The 23,957-nt window shown below is 46.9% G+C and overlaps 1 protein-coding gene across 1 annotated transcript in view; it reads right to left on the reverse strand.

Moving 5' to 3' along the window:
- TDRP (testis development related protein) overlaps window positions 1–23,957 on the reverse strand; it is a 615,149-nt gene that overhangs the window by 289,370 nt on the left and 301,822 nt on the right. Inside the window, exon 3 of the mRNA XM_069606081.1 lies at window positions 10,472–10,531. Within this exon, the coding sequence (XP_069462182.1) occupies window positions 10,472–10,531 (60 nt within the window). The remainder of the gene's footprint in view (window positions 1–10,471; window positions 10,532–23,957) is intronic.

The raw sequence follows: 23,957 nt of genomic DNA on the forward strand, positions 1-23,957 counted from the left end.
TCTTGTACACACACAGAGAAAAACACAAAAATTAAAGCTCATTTCATTACAATTTTCTAAATAATATCTCCCAGGGCCTACAAATCGCCAAGGCTAAATAAAGCCTAGGTGAAAGGGCCAAATCAGAACAATGAAAATCCAACATCACTGGTTTACCAGATTACTGCATCAACTCTTCCTTTTTACATATGTCTTTAACAACAATAAACAAGTGTAGGATTATGCCTGCCCTCAAAATACTCACCTCCACAACAAAACAACATGCAAATAAAGAAAGTACTTGCATTGAACTGGATAGCATAAATCATTTAAGCATCATTTCCTTTTATTTTCCTGTTTCGTAATGCTGTAAAAACATAACAATTAATGTATTCCATTCCATGATGGCACAAATGCTCACACGATCGAAATGAAATATCACGCTGGTATGCTGTATGTACATCTGATGGAAAGCAATTTGGTAACAAATTTGGACAGATCTCAAGCCAAACAAAGGGCCAGAATACTCCAGCTATGCAGTTTTTCTTGAAAAGCCCAAATAGTAATGTTTCAATATATGGGAGCATGATAATGTACAAAATTATTCTGACCCTATCAAAAGCTTTCCTCCTAAATGTGAATGTAACAAAAGGACATTTTCCATTTAAAACTTTCATTTCATTCTTCCTTACCGATGTCCTATGAAGTTACATTTACTAGTCCTACTACTTTTCTACTATGACAACAGCAGTGTCTCTGAACTGGGGGTGGGAGGAGCAAAGCCCAAGCTCTACGACAAAACATGGAGCACTTAACAGGCACTCTCTCTCTCTTTATAATGTTCCCAGTATTGGTGTTTAGAACAGTGATCTGCGTTTGAAATCACAGTGTGCTCTGGGCTTTGGAGCATCTTTTGGATAACGAAGCACAGCGAGAATCCATAGTCTCCCCACTTTATTTTGTCTCTTACATATTAATTGGCCCATCGGCTGATGCACTTCTGCTGATGCATTTGTGAGCAAGGCAAGGGTTCTTGAAAGTTATGGGGGGGGTACTCTAAGGAAGGCATGATATCAAACAGTAAGACAGACGCAAGTGATCACAGTTCAAGGGTGTTTATTGAACTTCAATTGGGTTTGAAAAAACGCTCATCTAATCCTAAATCTAAAGATGGGAGCAAGCTACAACCATAAAATAATAATAAAGCAGTCCTAGTCAAGTCAGTCAAAATAAAAGGGCCTATACTAATAAACCTACTGCCAATCCTTACTTCAAAATACAAATGGCATGGGAAACAATGTTATGTAAAAGAAATGTCTCCAAGAAATGATATGTCAGGATATTCAAGCAGTTGGCTTCCCAAGGGACAAGGCGGCACACTCAAGCTTAGCATACTCTGCGTCTCTAGCACGAGGATGCAATTCAAAACCTCAACATCAGGGCCTTCTGTGCCAAAGTCTCTTTGCCATCCAACGTCTCTTTCAGAGGGCCTGATGCAACACGGCAAACATTAAAGTTCCTTTCTTCTCAGGACTTCACATGTACAACTTCTTAGGTAATTTCAGATTCACCCAGTGTCCTCCTCTGCCGGGCTCAGACCCACTTTAACACAAAGCTTTCAATTGATCTCGCTCCGCCGGGCGCGGACCAACAGTCTCTACTTTTCCAAGTTTTCTTTACTGCAGAAACTGAAGAATTGACTGTGCGCAGGATTTTGTTCAACCCGTCGCAGGACCACTTCGATTCACATTTACTTGTTCTCTTCTTGATATGCTCTATTTCTCACTTTGTCAATTCTCAGCTGGATACCTTACAGAGACTTTCGACTGAGCACCCACGTGGTGCCGGACCACTCTGTCAAGTGTATTGTATCTTGCTTTAAAAGTTCAATCACTCCTCAGCAGTTCAACTTCACTTGCATCCTTTATCACATGCGTTTTAACAATGTTCGTTCCAGCGCTCTCCATACAACGTCACTGCTTGCAACCTTGGCTTCAACACAGACGGGTCTTGCATCGGTCTCCCCAAGTCACTGGCTGTGTTGATTTCACTGATGCTGCTTTGGGCTTGGAGCCAAGGACAGTACCACGGCGGCTGGCGCTTCTCCCCGCCTTGATTGACGCAGGAGGGCCCCGGGTACCTCTGGCCCACAATGCAGGTTTCTTCAGCCTGGTTTCCTGGTCTTGCGCTTTCTGGTCTCAAGGTTTCAGGAAAATAACAGTTCCTTGTCGAAAAGGTCAAGGGAACTTCCCTCCTTACGATCTCCTTCTGTTTTTCCGTCTTTCTTCATTCGTTAAACTGCCATCTGAGAACTGCTGTTTCCTTGCATGCTTTGCCTCGCTCAGAGTGTCCTCTCGTGCACTGCCTTTTATTTGTGTGGGGAAGCTTAATGGAGAGTGTGTGTGTGTGTGTGTGTGTGTGTCTGTCTGTCTGTCTGGTGTTGCCTGACCTCACCCGACCATTGTATTGGGACACGTCAGGTATACGGTTCGCATGTTAGTCTCTTTTCCCTCATCGCATGCTGTCTGTATGAAAGTGGTGGGGGGAGTTCCTAAATATCCTACTTGGTAGGCTGGTGTAAAGGTGTTACAAGGAAGGGGATACTACGTCTCTCCACCCGGTGTCCCACTCCCCTAAGACCCCACCCCCAGGAACTGGATTCAAAAGTGATGTGTGTCCTGGCCACTTGGACGACAGATCCTCTGGAACTAATGATTGAGACCCCTTCTGGTTTCTCACAGTACCTTAACTGAAAAATTAAGAGGCTTTTCCTCTGATATGCCAGGCAATGTCTCTTCATACATCAACTATGAATTATAGGGTTATTTTACCTTGTGTTGGGATGCATGTACAGCTCCCATGCCCACCCAAACGATTCAGGTTTAGGAAAATCTATTAGTGAAAGTGAAAGTACGCAGCCACAGGGTGGGGGTGGGGGGTTGGAGGGCACAAATACATTTGTTTTTATAGTAGTCATAGAAGCATAGATACGCCCAGGTATAGGGTTCGGCTGATAGTGTAGCAGTAGTGAAATATAATGTGCGACAATTATATAGACTCATGAACCTGGGTGTGGGCAATACTGCAGCATCTCCATTTTGGAAGTGAGGTATAGCCTTTTGTATTCCCTGTTGGAGGTGTAGCAGAGTGGCAAAATGAAAATAATTTTCCCTTTCCCAAGCCCCAGTAGCGAAGCTGAGAATAATGGCATTCACGCCGAGCAGATATAGGTTTAATTGTAATCAAGCTGTAGGCCTGCAAAACCAGAATGGTAGGGCTGCGCCAGTCCCGAAGGACAAACTCATGGGAGCTAGGTTAGCAGCCTTGAGCTGCCAAAATGCTTGGTCTAGATTTAGGTCACCAGGGCCCCCGGAACAATGGATATCCCATTTTAACTGACAGGCTGGTAGAGTACCTAAATCCATCACAGTTAGGCCAATTTAAGTGGTCGTCAAGAGAGCAAGGGGTACCAGCATGGGTGGGCAGCTGATAAGGGGGAGTGAGCAGCAGAATATCCTGTGATTTGTTATACAACTAACAAGAGGTGATGCCAACAAATCACATCCAGAGCTGGGGAGGCATGGCGGGGGACTCCGGTGTGTCCGCTATAAGGAGAAGTGCACGATTATTCCAAGGAGCCAATATGACCTCAGAGTTATCCACTGGGCTCATGTTGAGGCCAGGTGCATACCACATGACTAGGCCGACGGGTGGGTATCATTACAGGTAAACTCGCCAATACAGCAGCAGGAACCAAGGTGATAAAGTGGTGGGGGGGCACATTTTAGAAGGCAGGAGTAGATTAGGATGTGGCCAATCTGTCAAGCGACTATAGAAGACTGGTAGTATGTATATAGGTGATAGTCAATGATGGTGGGGGATTAACATATATTGTTTACGTCACAAGAGACTATTTCTTTCCTTAAAACCTTGTACTTGCTTTGAACTAACAGAGCTCTGTGTCAGTTTGGTTCTACAGGACCGTCTGTCACCTTTTTCCTTTTTGTATACAAAATAAACCTTATGGATTCCAAGATGGCGGCCGACCCGAGTGGACGTGCGTGAGCAGAGCTCCGTCCCTCAACTCGGGCCGCAACAATAAAGCACCACACATAAGCGCACACCATGCCCTGCGGAGCGCAGCCTCCCTCCAAATTCAGGCGAGAAGAGAAGTCCCGAGTAGCGAGGATCTTGCACGAATCGCGAGCCGTTCCAGAGACACCGTCGCGGAGGACGGGCGAGATCCGGAAGCCCGCCCCGGAGCAGCCCAGAGATGCGGAACAGACGGGGAAGCCAACCACCGGCGGAGCCCCTCCACCCCCGCCTGCAGCAAGGAGAGAAGGGCCGACTGACGAAAGGAAGGAGCGGAGACTAGACGAAGAGGTCTGTCTCAGAGGACCCAGGAGCGGCTCTGGAGAACTCCCAGCCACAAACGGGGAGGGTGCCAGCCCGACACAGCGATACCAGCCGCGGACGACGCAGCAATCCAGGCGAAGTCGGGACCCGGAAAAGAAGAAGCCGCCGCAGTCGAAGCGGGAGAAGACCTGCTCTCAGACGATCCCGATCGAAGGAGCGAGGGAGATCCGGCCGCGGCAACAAACCACTGGAGGACGACAGGGCTCCGCAGAAGCGCCGGATCCACGGACACTCAGGTACGAGGCAGGGGGGAGTGAGCCTAGCATCGGACGAGCACCCCCCACCCCCAGAAAATATTGCGGCGCCCCAGGGCACCACAGCGGGCAGGGGGATCCAAGTAGCAAACGACCCCGGCGCCACGAAGAGGGGAGAGCAAGGCCTTAGATATAAACTATAAGGCCGGGGCCTACCCCTGCACCGGTAATGCGACACCGCTAGGCCGCGGAGCGCCAACCCATCCCCCCCTTGAGACTCATACCCCCCCAAAAGCATTGGGGGTGCTGGCCCTTCACTCCGCCAAACGAGGGGGAAAAACTGCTGAATAAATTAAGGGACAAAGAGAAGGACAGAACAAACGCGCAAAACCCCCCCAAGAAGGGGCAGCACCGAGAAGCAGACTGGTGAGGGCCCACACCGATGCCCCCGAGAGCTCGACAAAGGGGCTCTCGGCAAACAAAGAACCCCCCCACACAAATAACAAACCTGCTCCAAGACCACCGAAACCCGTACACAGATTGCGCGTACTTCATGATAAAGGGTCAAAGAAGCGGACACCCCCACAACCGCAAAGGAAATACACACAGAACAGCGCGGCCTAACTACAAATCAAATCAACACGAAACATTCACGAGACAAGCAGCCAAGGTCCCCTAAAACACATACATGTCAAAAGTCAGGACCAGACACGGAGCTCAGGCAGCATTAACGAGCAATAACAGAACCAAACAGGCTCAGGACCTGATCCAAATCTGGGGTGCAGAAAAAATAGCGCCAACTCAAACCGACAAACTAAGAAATAAGGGGGAAAGCACGCAAGACCAAGAAGGGAAAGCAGGCATGGTCTCGAAGGACGATATTAAAACCTGGTTCAAGGAATTTCAGGAACAATTCATGTCCACAAGACAGGCACAATTCGAGAACATGAAGGGGGAAATGAAGCAAGCGGTCCAAGAATTAAAGAGGGACATAGAAAACCTGGAGGAGAGAACGGACACCTTGGAAAGGGCAGTACAAAACATAGACGAGGAAACTCTCCAACACGCAGAAGTGCAAGACAGACTAGCGCGATTGGCGCAGGAATTAGAAGCACAATGTGAAGACCTGGAAAATAGATCCCGCAGGTCGAATATAAGGATTAAGAATATGCCGGAAACGGTGGAGGACATGGACCTTCGCACTGCAACGCAACAGGTTCTCAAAGACATACTTGCAGATTACACCGGGGAAGAAATCCAGATAGACAGGATACACAGTTGTTGGGGAAGTTCAGAGGGGGAAAGACAATCCACCGGACCTAAAGTGCAACACCGCGACCCGCGAGAAGAACCCCATCTGCAGAACCGACCTCAAAAGAAAAGATGGGGCTAAAAATCCTGTCATATAACATCAGAGGCCTGAACACGCCAGTAAAAAGGAAAAAAATAGATAACATCCTGCACAGAGAAATGTTTGATATAATAACGTTCCAAGAAACACACATAGCAAAAAACAGGAAGACCCTAACCCGCATAAGAGGTTTTAATCAAATACTCCAATCCAACGACACAGAGAAAAAAAAAAAGGAGTCTTGATAGCATTTGCCAACCACCTTAACGTACAAATCAAAGAGACAATGGCAGACAGAAATGGTAGATCGCTGTTCACAGTGGCCTAGTTGGAAAATCAACTACTAACCATAGCAACCATATACGCCCCAAACACGGGCCAGGATGGATTCATCAAAGAAACGATTAACAAATTAGAAAGTTTTGCTAAAGGTGAAGTGATACTAACGGGGGACTTTAACATCGCATGGAATCACCTGGTAGACCGATCAGACCCCAAACACACCTATCAAGGGACCCCTTCATCAGCACTAAAACAGATCATGAACAGAATGGCACTAGAAGACGTTTGGCGGAGACTCAGAGGAACGACCAGTGGCTACACGTACCACTCACATGTACACAACACAAGCTCCAGAATAGACTACATATGGGCCTCGGGAAGCTTAATAGGCGAGATCCAGGATAAAGAGAAAGGACATAGATCACTGTCAGACCATGCCCCATTATGGATCACACTCCCCAAAATATATAAACGGTCTGGTCTCTGGCGCTGGACACTCCCCAGAGATACCCTACAAGACCCGGTCCTGAAGGAAACAATAAGGGAAAAGATAGTGGAATATTTCGAACACGACGACACTCCAGATCTATCATCAAGTACAATTTGGGAAGCTTTTAAAGCGGTGATAAGAGGTCAAATCATAGCACTAAAAGCACAAAAAGACAAACAACTTTACAAATGGGAAAGCGAATTAGAAAAAAAACTGGAAGAGATAAGAGAAGAGATGACCAAGAACACATCCCTGAAAATAAAGCGAGCATACCGACACGTCCAGAGCCAGATTGACACGCTCAGAACTAAAAGAGCGGAAGCACAACTTCCCAACACAAAGCACTGGTATGCGATGAAATCAAATAAGGCAGACAAACTACTGGCGAGACAACTAAAAGGCAAACAGCAAAACCAAACAGTGCAAACACTAAAAGACCGGCAGGGGTCAAAAAGAACACAATCAAAAGATATGAAAGAAATATTTAGAGACTATTACCAGGAACTCTACACATCACAGAACCCGAACGAACAGGAACAGGCAGCCTTTCTACAGGAAGTTACGCTCCCAACCATAACAGCAGACGAAAAAACAGTACTGGACGAACCAATAACACCAGAAGAAGTCGCAAAGGCAATCAGAGACCATCCCAGGAATAAATCTCCAGGACCGGATGGCTTTACAGCAGCCTTTTACAAAACATATGCGGGAACACGGACACCTATCTTGACGACTCTCTTCAACACCTTTAAAGACACGGCCAACATCGCTCCCTCCATGAACAAAGCAAAGATCCTAGTCTTCCACAAGAAAGAGAAAGACCCAGAACACCCGAGCTCCTATCGCCCAATAGCCCTGATCAACATCGATGCGAAACTCTATACTAAAGTGCTCGCCAATAGACTCTCACCCTTACTCCCGAAGTTAATTCATCAAGAACAAGCAGGATTCATACCGAATAGGAAAACCCATGATAACATTAGAAGAATAATTCATCTTATAGAGAAAGCCGGAATCACAAACATCCACTCAGCAAAACTATCAGAAAGGCCTTTGACCGGGTAGAATGGACAATGCTTTTCGCGACACTGAAGAAAATGGGCATGGGCAACTCATACATAAACATGGTTCGGGCCAATTACAATTCACCATTGGCTAGGATAGCAGTGAATGGAGAACTTTCGGACCCGATCCGAATTGGAAGAGGTACCAAACAGGGTTGTCCTTTATCACCTCTGCTCTATGCAGTCTTCCTCGAACCACTACTGGCAAAGATCAGAGAGTCACCCACGATAAAGGGCATGGAAATGGGCGGACAGACCCACAAGACCGCGGCATACGCGGATGATATGATATGATGATGACCCTAACAGATCCAATCAAGATACTCCCTCTCCTCATCCAACAAATCGAGGAATACGGAGCAATCTCAGGCATAAAAATAAACGGGCAGAAATCATCAGTGATGGCTCTGGCAGGAGACAAACGAGCAATCTACAAAAAGACGAAGGATCTCCACTTGCAAGCGGTGGAAGATGGGGTGAAATACTTGGGAGTCACCCTAACTGACACAGTAAAGAACCTCTACGCAGGAAACTACACGGAGCTCATAGAAAAAGTGAAAAGAGACCTAAACAGATGGAACTCCTTAGCAGTCTCTTGGTAGGGCAGAACAACAGTCATCAAAATGACAATACTCCCAAGACTACTCTACTACTTTCAAGCACTCCCTATTCGGATACCGCCGACATTCTTCAAGACCCTAGCCAAAATAGTCACAAAATATATCTGGCAAAACAAAACACCTAGACTGTCACAACAGGCGCTTACAGCACAGAAACTAGACGGGGGCATGGCACTCCCTCACTTCAAGAAATATTATTAGGCCGTCACACTATGGGTGCTGAATGAATGGATCACAAACACGTCGCACAAGTGGTGGGAAGCGCAGGATAGAGCTGTAGCGAGATCTAATCTACGTCACCTACTATGGAGCAAACCCGAGCGCAGACACCAGAACGTCAAGATAAGTGAGATCATGAGCTCCGTAATGAACGTCTCGGACAGATCGACCAAGAAAGGAATACTCACAATAGATCCAGCCCCTTTCATTCCAATCCTAGACAATCCAGACTTCCCCCCCAGGGATGGGAAAGGGAGCATTCCAGAAATGGTGAGATCTCGACTGTACAAAAGTAGGAGACATGCTGGACGGACAACGAATTAGAACATTCAAAGAATGTCAAGACTTACTGGGCCTCACGGAGAAGGACAGATATCAGTACGAACAACTGAATCACTGGCTCACAACTCCAAGAATAACGCAGGCATTGACAAGAACAATGACACCGTTCGAAATGTATATAATGTCCCAAACCGGCGAAAGGAAATTTGTCTCCACCCTATACAAGTTCCTGAACGCCCAGACGGAAGCCATGACGTGGCAATACATGAAGAAATGGGAAAAGACCCTAGGGAAACAACTAACGAGGGAACAATGGATTTACATCTGGCAAATAATCCCCAAATGGACTAGGTCGATCCAGACGAGAGAAGCCTGGACAAAAATAATGATACAATAGCACCATACCCCGGAAAAACTCCACGGAATGTATCCCACCTTGCAACCAAAATGCTGGAGGGGATGCGACACAGTAGGGTCCTGGAGACACATATGGTGGGACTGCACTGAACTGCAACCATTCTGGTCAGAGGTGAAATCACAAATGCAGAATCTCTTCAAAGAGACGGCAAACCTAGGAGAGGAAGTCTGGATGTGGGGCATGTGGGACCCTCGAGACAAGTCTCTCACAAAGACACAAAAAAGGAATTTTATGGGATTTCACATAGCAGCATGGCTAGCGATAGCCCAAATCTGGAAACGAAAATCGCCTCCAAGAATGGCTACACAGGATATGGACATATGTGGCAATGAAAAGAATTCCATACAATATACAAGGAGACAGACAGATTTGCAACAGACTGGGGGGACGCGATAGAGTATTTACAAAGCGACTACATGCTCCAATGGTGTCCACATAAACTCTGAATACTGGACTTGTTCACAGGATACCTCTGAAGCGGGCAAAGAGACTCAGTGGGACACCGAAGAACGATGCTGCCGGTGCGGGGGGAGGGATGGGGGTTGATACGGGACACTGTTGAGTCCCCATGTTTAAAGGAATGCCAATAAAAATATTTAAGAAAAAAAAATAAACCTCATTTTCCTTGCAAAGAGGTGAACCGAACCTTTTCCCTTAGAGGAGTGGTTTTTATTGTCGTATGGAAGTCTTGCCTTGCATTTATAATGGCTGGAAAGCTAGCTTCAACTTCACAAAGAAGTCCGGATAGTACATTAATAATGTCATATTTTAACTTCACCTGGATGCAGTCACAGCCCCAAGACAGTCACTTCATGGCAAAAAAACAAAAATTCACACAAGGGACTCTGTATCTTCCAAAGAACAATTTAAGGCAGGTTGAAAACCTTTTAAGGATGGCTATCAGAACCCCTGTGACAACAGCAATCTCCTCATCCCCTTACTGTGGGGCAGTGTGAAGATAGCAGGAAGCTGGCTTTCCCCTAGATATTCCTTAAAAATAAAGACCCAAAAATTAGATGCGTGTCCGAGTGGCACATCACAATTGCTAACAAACCACATCTGATGTAAGGGTAAATCTGATTCATTTAAATCTAACAAAAAGTGCAAATAAATAGTGTAAAAGTCCATAACAGCAGTGTACAGCAAAATCACCTACCTTTGTGGCAAGCTGGGACACAGGGGATGGAACTTCCTCTGCAAGCAACGGATCCTTATTCTGGAAAAAAAGAAGAGAGCTTTTAATAAAGTAATACAACAACAAAATTGCATCTTAGTAGTGTCACATTTCATGTACAGTTGGCAGTTCGCTCAGGCAGGATAATGTCAAAAGAACTAAATAGAAAATTGTTCCACCAAAATGCCAGCTATGCTTACTGTGAGCGGAATAACAGATCATTGGTAGATACCAAGGAGAACTACAATCTATTTACTATGGGAGTTTAGTACCCTTTATAGAACATTGGCTACATCTCAGCCAATTAGGATAAAGGAATTACGGGCACTATTAGCTGATCGATGCTCAGATTTCTGCTTCCTTTCTGCTGTGTACAATGTTCACAGGCCGCTCTTGCTTTAATTTCCATTTACAAACTATGGGGGTTGTGCAGCTCCTCAGGCTCTCGTCAGCACCCCACATGCCTGTAACCCTGCAAGCAACAGCCAGCCCACGCATCGCATGGTGCCCCTTTCGTTTTGCTGTGATGGGTCACCAAGGCAGCGATTCATAGTGTGGAGGTAGCCGTCAGGGAGTAATCTTTAAATTTATTTTCTGTGGGTTCAATCAAGGTCTCCCCTTGCATTGTTACCTACATCCACCTCCTGCAACAGGTTCTAAAAGCCTAAGCAACTGAAGAGTGCAGGAATACTGCCTATGAGAGTCCCCAGTCCTTCCTCCTCAACAGTCTTTGCTGTGCTCATCACAGTTAAGATTAAGATGGACTCCGGGCACCTAATTTTGCCCACAGGCAATGATGCTTAAATATTCCACAAAGTGGTTCCGAGTGACATATGATCAACCACTAGAGATAATCTTATGAGGTCTCTGATTTCACTTGGAAAAATAATAAAAGTTGCTCACCATAGTGACTACCTTACTCTTAGTCCATAGTCCCCTTTCCTCCATACTTGTGGGGACATTCCTTCCTTCGGGACCGGACCGGACCGCTTTTGTCAAAAAAGCATAAAAAAAAATTGAAAATCTTTGTCGTCCTTCTGTTTTTACACGGGGTACCGCACGTGGCCGTATCCCCGCCCTCCTGAGCTCTGCACCGCGCATCGCCTTTCAGTCCTTTCCTATTGCCAGGTCTCAGACCATTTTAAGCAATAATAGAGGATACTTTTTAGAGGGGACGGCGTGCGGGCGTATGGAGGAAAGGGCACTATGGACTAGGAGTAAGGTAGTCACTACAATAGGTAACTATTATAATCCTACGTCCAGTCCCCTTTCCTCCATACTTGTGGGAGATTCCCAAGCACTAACCACAGTTAGTTTGGGTGGATGGTAAAAAAACCTTACTGGAATAAGTTCTTAAGAACAGCCTGGCCAAACTGGGAATCTGCCCTGGAGCTCAGGTCCAAGCAATAATGCTTACAAAAAGCTAATGGGGAAGCCCACGTTGCCGCCTTGGCGATGGTTTCCCAAGGAACATACTTTTGGAAGGCAATAGCAGCAGCTTTGCCACGTACAAGATGAGCATGAATGCCTTTCGGAGGCTGCAGACCTTGGATGATATAGGCATCTGAAATATAGGAGGCAGGCAATCCACCGGGAGATAGCTGCCATGGAAGCCGGTTTCCCTTTCGGGTCTCCGAAAGTGACAAAGAACTGTGAGGAGCCCCTGTTCGCACTTGTTCTTCCAAGATAAAACTTCAGTGCTCGCCTGATGTCCAAGTTGTGCAAGATTCACGGCATCTGATGCCGGGTTAAAAATTAAAACATGCAAGGAAATTGATTGGTTCAGACGAAAATCGGTAACCAACTTAGGCAGGAAAGAAGGATGATTGCGGAGCACAACCTTATTCTTGTGAAAGGTGAGGAACGGATGTTCCACAGACAAAGCTTGGAGCTCGCTTAGTTGCCTTGCCGATGTCACAGCGATCAAAAAAGCAACCTTCCAAGAAAGGTATTTGAAATCAGTGGCGACCATGGGTTCAAATGGTTTATGGCATAATGCTGTGAGGACCACATTCAAATCCCATTTGGGATGAGGGGTGCGTATAGGCGGGAACAAATGAAGAAGACCCGCAAAAAATTCCTTTTAATTACTGGATTGGTCAAAGAAAAGGAACAGCTGTCAGTGGACAAATAGGCCGCTATAGCAGAAAGGGAAGTACTGCAAGACACGACCTGAATGCCCGAAGCTGCGGGGTGAGACACAAAAGATAGAACAGCGTCAACTGTAGCATGCCTGGGGTCAAGCTGTTTAGCTAGACACCAGTGACAAAAACGGAGCCATTTGCTCCTATATTGTGCCCTCGCAGAAGGTTTTCTGTCCGCTTGGATGATGCGCGTATTGTCTTCGGACAGATTAAACTGCGCTAAAGATCTGAATTCAGGCACCAGGCCGCCAAGCTGAACGATTGTGGGGTGGGGTGCCACATCTGGCGATTGCACTGGTGAAGCAGGTCGGGAATCAACGGCAATCTGATGGGAGGAAGAATCGACAGAAGCTGAAGTTCCAAAAACTAGACACTGGCTGGCCACCAAGGAGCTATGAGGAGGAGAGAGCAATTCGATGCATTCCTGAGCTTGCAAAGTGACCGATGAACCAGAGGCAGTGGAGGAAAGGCATAAGCCTTCATGTTGTGCCATGGAATATCAAGAGCATCTTCCAGAGAGGACACTACGAGACCCTGTTTGGAAGCATACAGAGGAAGTTTCCTGTTTGTAAAGGTCGCAAAGAGGTCTACTTCTGGAGTGCCCCATTGGTGAAAAATGGTAGAGAGAACATCTGTGTTCAATTCTCACTCGCAACTGGCTGCCGACTGCCGGCTGAGTGAGTCTGCAGTTACATCGTGTGACCCGGAATGTGTACAGCCAGGAGCCAAATGTTGTGCTGGATGGCCCATTCCCAAATCTGTATGGCTAGGTCTACAAGGAGAGGTGACTTGGTGCCACTGTGCTTGTTGATGTAAAACATTGCCACAGAATTATCCGTACGAATACGGATGACCTTGTTCATGATGGACAGTTGAAAGGCTTTGAGCGCCAGAAAAACAGCAAGGAGTTCCAGATAATTGATATGAAACTGCTTGTCCTGAAGGTGGTCCAGCGTTGCGCCCCAGCCCAGAAGAGAGGAGCCCGTTGTAACCGTCAAGTGTGGGCAGGGCTCCTGGAAGGAGGCTCCCACTGAAAGGTTTTCGTTCGAGGACCTCCAATGTAGATCCGCCATCATGCAGGATGGAACTGGGATTATCTTGGAATCTGGGTCCGAAGCCGGAGACCAATCTCTCCGAAGAGCCAGCTGAGTACGCCTAATCTTCAGACGTGTAAGGGGAAGGGCTAGCACGCATGAAGCCATGAGGCACAGAAGTCTCGGGAACCACCAAGCAGTCATGTGCGAAGACTGGAGGAAGAGCACACACGTGGCTGATAAGTCCGCAATCCTGTCTGCCGTTAGGAACACCTTGGTACTGACCGTATTCCAACAAACCCAGGAAGACCAGATCAGGTCTTGCGAGACCGTCATGGAAGATTTCCGCCAGTTCACCAACAGCCCATGGTGGAACAGGGGTTGGAGGACAGACTGGAGAATGATTAACGCCGTCTGTGGGCAGGGGCTGCACAGGAGGCAATCGTCCAAATATGGGTATAAATGAACTCCCTGCAGCCTGAGGAAAGCTGGGATGACCGACATCTTCGTAAAGACACGTGGCACTGAGCGGAGACCAAAGAGGAGCACAAGGAACTGGAAAGGTTCCCCTCCCAAGCAGAACAGCAGATATTTCCAATGCGGCTTCCATATAAGGAAGTGTATGTATGTGTCCTGAAGGTTCACCACACTGAGCCAGTCGCCCTTCCGAAGGGAGGACTTTATTTGGCAGGGTGTGATCATCTTGAATCTCGCTTGGGGAACAGAGGTTGAACTGGGAAAGATAGAGGATAGTGCGCAGGTCAGCCTGGTTGGGTTTGGGCACTGAACAGACGGGAGTGGAAGCCCTCACCTTGTTCTCTGAGGGCAACAGTCTCCACCGCTCTGAGGTCTAGAAGTTTCTGCACCTAGGCTCTCAGGGAGGGCAAGCCGATCTTCTGGAAGGGGGATTGAAGTGTGGGATTGGGGTTAGGGGCAAGCAAAATCCCGCCCGATGAACAAAACCCACCGATCTTCAGTGATGGTCTGCCAAGACTCCAAATGAGACGAGATTCGTCCTCCCACCAGAGTCTCGTGCAACAGACCAGATATATCATTTTAATGACTTGTCGGCAGAGAGACCACTTGTCCCTGGAAAGGAGGCTGATGGGTGAGAGAAAAACGACCACCTTACCGTTGTTGCTTTCGACAGAGCCCGCCAACCAGAGGCTCAGTACGGCGATCCTGAAACCCCCTAGAACCAGAGAAGGACCGAGTTTGGGACACTGACATCGGTGTAGAAGGGGCCTTATCTGGAGCATTCGCCAGGACTGATAAAGATTTGACGGTTTGAGTACCCGCCTTCGTGAGTTCCTCGTCGGTAGAAGAATGGAACAATTCCTTGCCATCAAAAGGAAGGTCCAGTACTTTGTCTTGCACTTCCTTTCGAAAACTTTGTCGCATGGAGCCCCACCTGCCGGGAGTTGTCAACCCCTACCATCAGACCTCGAGCTGAAGTATCTACGTGATGTGCTGGCGCTTCCAGTAGATCCTGTACCAGCACTTTGGCGTCTGACAGACCGGCCTTGAAATCGTCTAGCCTATCCACAGGAATACACTCCTGGAAATCGCCCAACTCTTTCCACAGCTTCAGACTGGCTGCTGCCAGGATGGGCTCGGTGTTGGCTTGACGAAGTTGGAGCGCCGAATTGGCGAAGACTTTCTTGCCCAAGGCGTCCAGAAGCTTATCCTCTTTCGAAAGGATTTGTGCCGCAGCCGTGGCGGATGCAGAAGCCGGTTTTGACTGGAGGGTGGCTGCTGCCACCACCATTGAGGAAGGGAGCGGACAAGGCGATAATGCTATCTCTTCAGAGGCATGACGCTTGTATCAAGCGTCAATCCTCTTGTTGAGATGTAGCCGAGTATGGGGTTTATCCCAGACCTTATGTGCCTCACCCAAGATGTCCTTTTGAAGGAACAGGCCGGTGCGCTCCTGAGGAGACAGAGTAAAAGCTCCAGAGAGCACCCCTTCCTGTGGAGCGGGGCTTCAGGTACTGAAGCATATCAAGGAGAGCCATCATATCCAGTACCTGGTCATGGAATGCTCTAACAGAGAGGAGCTGCTCATCGCCATCCTGGTCAGCTTGAGGTTCCCAACTAAGTGGAGGCAGAAGACTGGTCAACCATGCATACTGCTTCAGGTTTTAAGGTGGTGTATTTCTCTGCCGGTGTCTTCTCAATAGGCGACAGCGGAGGCAGAGGGAGTGGTGGCGGGGGCCCACTAGAAAGCGATGAAAGAAGTGGCACCACCGGGTCCTGCGTAGGAACCGCCGGGGCCAGAGGTGGGGCAGGAGGATCAGGGTACACTTCCCTGAAAAGACGTTTAAAATACGCCTTCATGGGGTCAGAGTGCATGAGCATCTGAAACTTACCGAAAAACTATCTTCAGCTGAAGATTTTGGCACTGGAACAGGCAGAGGACGCTCGTGAGGGGCATACCCCCATGAGCGCAAGGAGGCTGGTTGCCAGGAGGGCCCACCACCAGCTGGATCCACATATATGAGAGGAGCGGAAGCAGGAGGGAGCGAGACTGTATGAGGCAGCGGTGCCCGAGCACGCCAGTCAATTGGAGGGCGTAACAGGTTTTTGTTGTCCACATAACATGGAACAGGCTGCTCAGCCCCAAGAGACATTTTCCCAGCACCAGGCATTGTGAATGTTGGTTTGAGGGACGTATCCAAATTGGCCGCCGTCGACCATGGAGGTTGGGCCGCTATTTTGTTGGCACCTGAGGAGAACTGCGTCACTTGTAAGGCTGAGGCAATTGCCCCCTCAGGGGAGTCAGGGGACTTGGGTAAAACTTTTTGACACAAGGATCCTCGGCCGAGCCGGTACTGGGAGGTCTCAGATGTTTACTGGACATCTTAGAACCTGCCCCAGAATTAGCCTCCAGTGGAGGAACCTTGGCTAAACTGGTACTGGAAGGCTTCTGGTCTGTGACCTCTCTCTTTGCCCCCTCAACAGAACCATTACCAGCACGACCCGGAGCGTGGGGCGGTTGAGGAACAAATCCTCACCGGCAAGACCTTCAAAGAGGGTCTCTCAATTCTGTCGGTACTGACCTAAGCCTCAAGAAGAGGAACCCCGGGTTGTAACCCGGAATGGATAGCTCCCTCAAGAGGGGCCTCGAGCCTTGACTCTGTGTGGAAAGCTCCAGAAATTGAGACCTCAGGGCATACATCGGAATCCGTGTGGAAAGCTCTAGAAGTAGAGACCTCACGGCGAACCACAGACCCAAAAGCACTGGGCTTAACTTTAGCACCCAAACGGTGAACCTCAGACAGTGTCCGGTTTTGGCAGGTCCGCCAAGGGAACCCTCAGAGAAAACTCTGGTACGCCTATTAGGCCCTTTCAGCACCTCAGTGGAACCCCTGGTGACAGAGCTACTGGAGCCCCTCACGGACCTGGAAGTCCCCGGGAAGGAGTCCCCTGGCCAGGCACACTAAAAAGCCTGGACGGAGAGGGAATCGCAGTAGAAACACGAATCCCAGCGATGTTCTGGGCCAAGACACTCCAAGCAGAGAGAATGGGGTTCCACCCTCGCTAAACTACGTTCGCATGAATAACAGGACACTAATCCCAGACGCACCGGCATAGGCGGAGGACTAGATAACCGTGGAACCGGAGCATGAAAGAAGGACAAAGGGAATACAAAATAAAATTCCCAGTGATGCTAGTGCGTCCAGCCCCGACCGTGCGGACCAAAGGACCGAAGGGTGATGAGCGGGGCGGAACTCAGAAGAGCGGGGTTACGGCCATGTGCACTACCCCGCGTAAAAACAGAAGGACAAACATTTTCAGTTTTTGAGGCTTTTTGACAAAAGTGCTCCGGTTCCGTCCCGAAGGACAGAATGTCCCCCACAAGTATGGAGGAAAGGAGACGTAACAGTAAGTGGACTATGAACCGCAGCCGAAATCTCAACTAGATACCAACAGGCAATGTGTGGTTTTGGATGTTGCGACCTCTCACATAGAATACAGTTTCATTTCAAGGCAAGTGTGTGAGATTCTGAGGTGAGTGAGAGACCAGAAGGTGACCACTACCCCCTAACAATTGGTGTTGTGGAAAAAGGCTGGCAATAGACAAAGCACTTGGTCCTAAAAACACCCAGCCGATTGCTATAGCGGGTCACACATATAAAAGCAGTTGAATGGGCCAACATCATTGACCAGGAAACTAAGCAAGCCATATACAAATCAATTCTTGGCAAATTGGAAGTTATATGTGGAAATTAGTGTACGGAGCGTGAAATAAGTGAATTTGGGAAAGCTTCATGCAAATCTGATCCCCCACATCTCACTGCCCGTCGCTAAAACAAAGATGAAATCACTGATTGGAGCCAGCTGGTACGATGATGCGTGTGTAATGGCCAAAAAACAAAGTTATGCTGTGTCACTTAAGACATGATTACAAGAACCTAGATGCGTCCAAAAAAGGTGAGTTTGTTAAGGCCCAGTGGAGTGCCATCCAAAAAGCATTAGAGGCTGGGGAAAACATTTTGTTTTGGAGACGGATCACCAACAGTGAACTGAAGGGGGACCGGACTTTGCAGTGCTGTATTACCCCGGACGTTTGGTGGTCCTATTTCTCCAATTTGTATAAAAGCTCTGATCTGGAAGCACTGTTGGCTCACAATCAAAATATGTTCACAACTATAGCGCCTAACACTCTCCATATATAACGGTTCAAGAAGTGGAAAGGGCACCAAGGTCCCAGAATAGCGGAAATGCTGCAAGGCCGGATTTAATACCCATATATTTGTATAAAAAAGAAGGGATGTCGGCCCGACCCTAGGTAAAATCTTCAATGCCGTAATTGGACTGGGGTTGGTTCCCAAATCATGGCAACAAACAGTAATACCTATATACAAAAACGGTGGCAAGGATTTCCCGGCAAACTACCGCCCGATCTCCCTGTTGGACTGCATAGGGAAGACCTTCAGGAAAGTTATCCTCAGTCCCCTACAAAAACGGGTTGACACAAATCACATCAAAGACCTCCAGGCAGGCTTTCGAAAAAGTAGGATTGTGGATCAATGCTTCATGCTGTTCTTATTGATCCAGAAATGCACCGTACTACGGAAAATGAAGTTCTACACTTATTTCTGGATTAGAGAACGACTTTTTTTGTTAAATCGAAATGCCTCTCCACAGCTAGGTTCAATAAAACTGTTCTATTCCAAGAACCAAGCGACAGTACGCTATAGTGTTGGAGGTAAACAGACACACCCCTTTGAGGTCAACAAGGGTGTGAGACAGGGGTGCGTATTGGCACCCCTGCTCTTTAGTGTATACATCCAGGAAATCATAGACGCATTGGTGAGGGGCTGTCATGCGAACGACACGGTCATCCTGGCAACCATCCCACAAGGCTCGAAAAAGACACCATGTTTATACGTCTCAATGTAAAGATCTATTACTTGACCTAAACACAGACAAGACTAAAGTTATGGTTTTTAAACCCCAATTTGTGAAACATAGCCCTGCGTTACTGAAAGTGTTACTGAAAGTGAATAATACATTACTGGAGCAGGTCAAATATTTTTACTACTTGGGTGTCAGGTTCCAAGAGTTGGGTGGTTGGACAGTCCAGATGGAAAAGTCAGGAACCATTTTGGGAAAATACATTGGGGCGGTTCCATGTAATAATGTCCCCTCAAAAATATCGCCGAAAAATTGCCGTTTTTTGTGGGGACATTATTGTATGGAACATTTTTTTTGGGCTGCCCCTGTCCCTATATATATGGTCACCAATATAATATTGCCAGGACCTTTTCCCGGCGAGATTATATACGGCGACCATACATATGGGGATAAAATTACCCGATACCATTGGGGCTATTAAATCATTTTTTTAACAAGCATGGCAGTGGTCCAGTATCGCAGGCACTCTACTTGTACAAGAAACAGGCATTAACCGCATCCACTTATTGTTCCAAGCTATGGGGATGTTCAAATACAGAGAAGTTGGACATAAACAAACATATGTTTTTTTAAAATTGTTTTACTTCCCAACAGTGCCCCAACAGCATTGGTTTACCTGGAACTTGAGGTCACCCGAGTGGGAGACCTGGTTGCCCTCAAATCCGCCTTATACTGGTTAAGACTTTGGCAAACAGAGGGATTAGAGAAATATCAGGATGCCCCCAACCCATTTCATATTAGATGGGCGAAAAAGCTCCAAGTGGGTTGCAAATGTAAGGAAAGTCCTTTTCGCCTTAGGACCAAGAGGCTTGTGGGAAAACCCCCAGGGACACACTGGATTGGCTGCTAAGAGCCTGAAAAAAGATGCAAAAATAAGAACAATTGATCAGCTGGAGGTGAAAGCACTTTCCCTTAAATTAGGGCCACATTACCTTGCACTCCGATCAGTGTTTGGGTCCAAAACCTATCTTGACAAAAGCATACCTGAATATGAAAGATCATTATGTTTGTTTAAAGCTGTGGATTATCGCAAAAAGTATCATTTACAAAATCATGAAATAGCATGGAGACAGGGGTATGTTCCATGTTGATTTATTCCATGACTTTAAATCTGAGCTGCACTTAGCCGAGATCTGTCCTAAGGGAGGCTGGGGTTGACAGTCCAGGTGAGTCCAGGTGAGGCTCTGAAGTTTGAGGCAATCTATGCCGCCCAATGTTGCTATTGCAACTGCACGATATGTAAACATAGGGCGTGGTTGCAAAGAACGTGAACTTTAAGCCAGACCACTACAAAGAAGGTAATAGTCGACGATTCCACCTAGGTCTTTCATTTCTAATCCTGTTTTGGTGTAATGTTGATGAATTCTGGATATGGGTATGAGGCTCCGAGCAATACTCTCCTCACAAGAAAGCTTTTCTCACTCCTATTTAAAAAAAAGAGATCGACGTAAAAACATTTTTAGAATAATAGGCAATATATTATGTTCTTTTGCTAACTGTGTGAATTTGTACTTTAAGGTTTGTATGCCGAATAAAAGTTGGACTGACTTCTGTATTTCTGAGACTATTGACAGTAACGCTTGGTATTTAATATACATTAGAAGCCAAGATTACAACATGCAATGGTATGGGGATGGTCCGGGTTACCATACTACATTCCGGGATGGTACTTAACTCCCTCCTAAACCCCACGTACACCATGTAGACAAGATGAACAGCATGAAAACAGTGGAACCCGACTGTATGCTAGGGAATTATCTTTTTAAGAAGCTGCAAACTGCAGAAGACATAAACCAAGAAATAAACAAATGTAATGCAAGTTGGAATTTGTCCTGTTACAAGAAAACACAAAAAGGTCTTCTGGAGGGACTACAAGCCAGATACAAAAAACAACTGGCAGAGCATGAAGATGTTGGTGAGAACTCGGGGAGCAATTACAAATGACAAAGAAATGCCTGCTTCTTTTGCAATAGATCTGAAGCTGGCAGGCATCTGAAGAGGAAGTGCCAGACATCATCCCCACTCCAGCCACCCCCTACGAAGTGCCAGGAACGTTCTCGCCAAGATATGTGATGTATGGAGAACAAATAAACCAGCAGAGAGCCGCAGTTGGGCTCTGCCCAGTGCCTATCAGAGTAACAGCACCTATTGAAGCACCGACACCTAAGCAAACCTGGACAGTAAGGTACCCACTGAGAAATCCATATCTACAGACACGACAAAAGGACGTTTGTCCGAATGGAATACCCAAAGAAGCCAAGAAGATACTAAGAGAAGACTGGTGACATCATGAGAGATCGGACTGATGCACATGTAGAGTATATAATGACCCCCAGAATACTGATAAAGAGATGACATGCCATGGATAAGTGACATCTTGGGCCTAATTTCAAGATGAAAAAACGTATGCCATATGCACAATAAACCATTAAGCCAGTTTAAACGTGTACATACGCAAGAAACCGCAAGAGCAAAGAAATTGTGAAGCTTGCTTAGTAGTAAAATAGATTGCGTCAAGCGCCAACCATACACATCTACCTCAAACGCACTTATATAGAGGAGTAAAATCCACTATGCAAATGAGCAAAATTGAATAGAAGTTACTAAAGGTCTCAAGAGGAGGGCTGCAGCAAACAAAGAATTAAAGACGGAGAGAAACTCAGCTGAATTAACCATGCAAAGAAGCCAAGGTCGTATCGGGCTGGAATAGTCTAGCAATGCCTACAATTGTTCAGCAAGGTCGAGATAAGCCACAGATGTAAATCAAATACATGAAAATGCATGAAGAAGAGGCCGATTTCACAGTGTCCTAGTCACGTGGCAAGGCAAGCAGAAAGGGATGAGACTTACCTACGCATGGAGCCTTGCCGTACCCATACTCCTTAACTTTCTCAGACCAAGAAACAGACTCAAGCCTAACTACAAAGCAGTAATTAACACACGGCCACTGAGGTGATGAATGGTTGTAACATAAATTGGAGGGAAGCTGGGCTGCAGACTTACTCCCTGCACCTGGCTAATTATTCTGCATGCTGCTAAGCGCAAGTGGAAAAGTATGTGTGGGATCGATGCCAACCCAATCATAGTGGATGTTATCTAGGGTCCTATAGAGAGTAGAGCCAATGGGACATCGTACTTTTAGTGACGTTTACAGTGGCCAGTTTGATGGAAGGTCTTAGTTGTTCCTCCTGACATTATTCAATCCCCTCTCCCCGTTACCATATACAGATATAGTACCTATGTTAAAGTTAACTTCCTATAACCAATCAGGTTGCATGTTAGGTTTTTAAGATTACACGCCAATGATGACTATTTTTTGGTATAAAGGCTGTGTTTTATCTGAAAAAATTGGAGTTTAAGCGAGGAGGAAGATCAAGCGGTTGGTGATGTTCATTGAACTCCACGTTTTCTGTACTTGTAATTAAACATGTTATTAAACAATTACTGTTTACAGAAGGCTCGTTGGATTACTGAAAGCAATGTTTCCTGCCTTCAATTGCTCATACGGCACTGCGAGCTAAATATAGCCCTTGCTGTTTGCACTTCGCTTCCTGGAGGAGGCGGGACCAAGCGACGTCACGCGACTAATCACGTGATTTTACCCGGACATTTATTGAGCCGCGAGCCGCCCGAGCGGCGTGCGTTATTGTTTACAGAAGGCTTGTTGGATTACTGAAAGCAACGTTTCCTGCCTTCAATTGCTCATACGGCACTGCAAGCTAAATATAGCTCTTGCTGTTTGCACTTTGCTTCCTGGAGGCGGGACCAAGCAACGTCACGGGACTAATCACATGATTTTACCCGGACATTTATTGAGCCGCAAGCCACCCTTGCGGCGTTAAGCCCGACGGGGTAAAGGGCGCTGGCTGTTGTGCGGCTGTTTTGCACCGTGATACGGGAGGCGAAGTGATCCCCGTAAGTACTGATTGCAGAGAACCCGTGCTTTGGTATAATAGAATAATCAGCCGCATTTGCCGAGATAGTAACTGACAACCAGAACATAAAACTAAGCGTCTCTGCAATATATTACTTTTGTGGGAACCGTGTTGTGCTCATAAATAACGGGCGGCGGGAGACTGCGGGGCCAGTCCCTTTGATCCCAGTCGCCTTTATTAGCCACACATTAAGCTGGTATCCACCATCTATACAGTGCACTCGAACAAATATCATCTAGGTGTTACCCTGAGAGAGTTTTTCTTTTTAAACTGTTCATGAGTTTCTCTTCCTGTCCATACACACATTGAAAACAGCTATGCCTAGTAATATAGCAACACTGGAGTCTAATCCTATGGCCCCTAATTTAACAAAGAAATTAGTCAGTCCAAAAAAGAGTAAGAATGGATCTTCCCTCCTAAAGAAATAAAATAATTCAACGTTCAGTGTCACTAGCCTCTGACATACGCCAATTTTGAACCAGTGATGCGAATGTGACAGAGCCATGTGATGATGTCATTGAGGTTCATGCATTGCCGGGGGGGGGGGGATTTTGTGTGAGTCCACGATAATGAAAGTCAATGCATCCGAGTGTGCTCCGCAGGTGATTCGAGGACCTGTGTCCGTGGTCAGTAGCGAGGCTCTGTCCACTAAACAGACAGAGTTATCAAATGAAATGCCGTCTGATGTGGAGCAAAATTTGGTGGTCTGCTACAATAGTCACTTGGAGTCATCGTCAAGAATGGTCACTCCAAGTGTGGCGGCCCCTGGTTCGAGCTCGGTTGGTGTAACATAACACAATCTGAAGTGAATGCGACTATGACGCCAGTGCCGGAAGCCTCAGATCTGACAATTCTAGGTGCTTGTAATAGTGGTGAATTACAGGGATCTCAATCAGTTCTTATCCTGGGTGATTCATCTAGAATTTGAGTGTCC

The sequence above is a fragment of the Ambystoma mexicanum genome, chromosome 4p (genome assembly GCF_040938575.1).
Source record: "Ambystoma mexicanum isolate Mex_15411 chromosome 4p, UKY_AmexF1_1, whole genome shotgun sequence".
Classification (NCBI taxonomy): Eukaryota; Metazoa; Chordata; class Amphibia; order Caudata; family Ambystomatidae; genus Ambystoma; species Ambystoma mexicanum.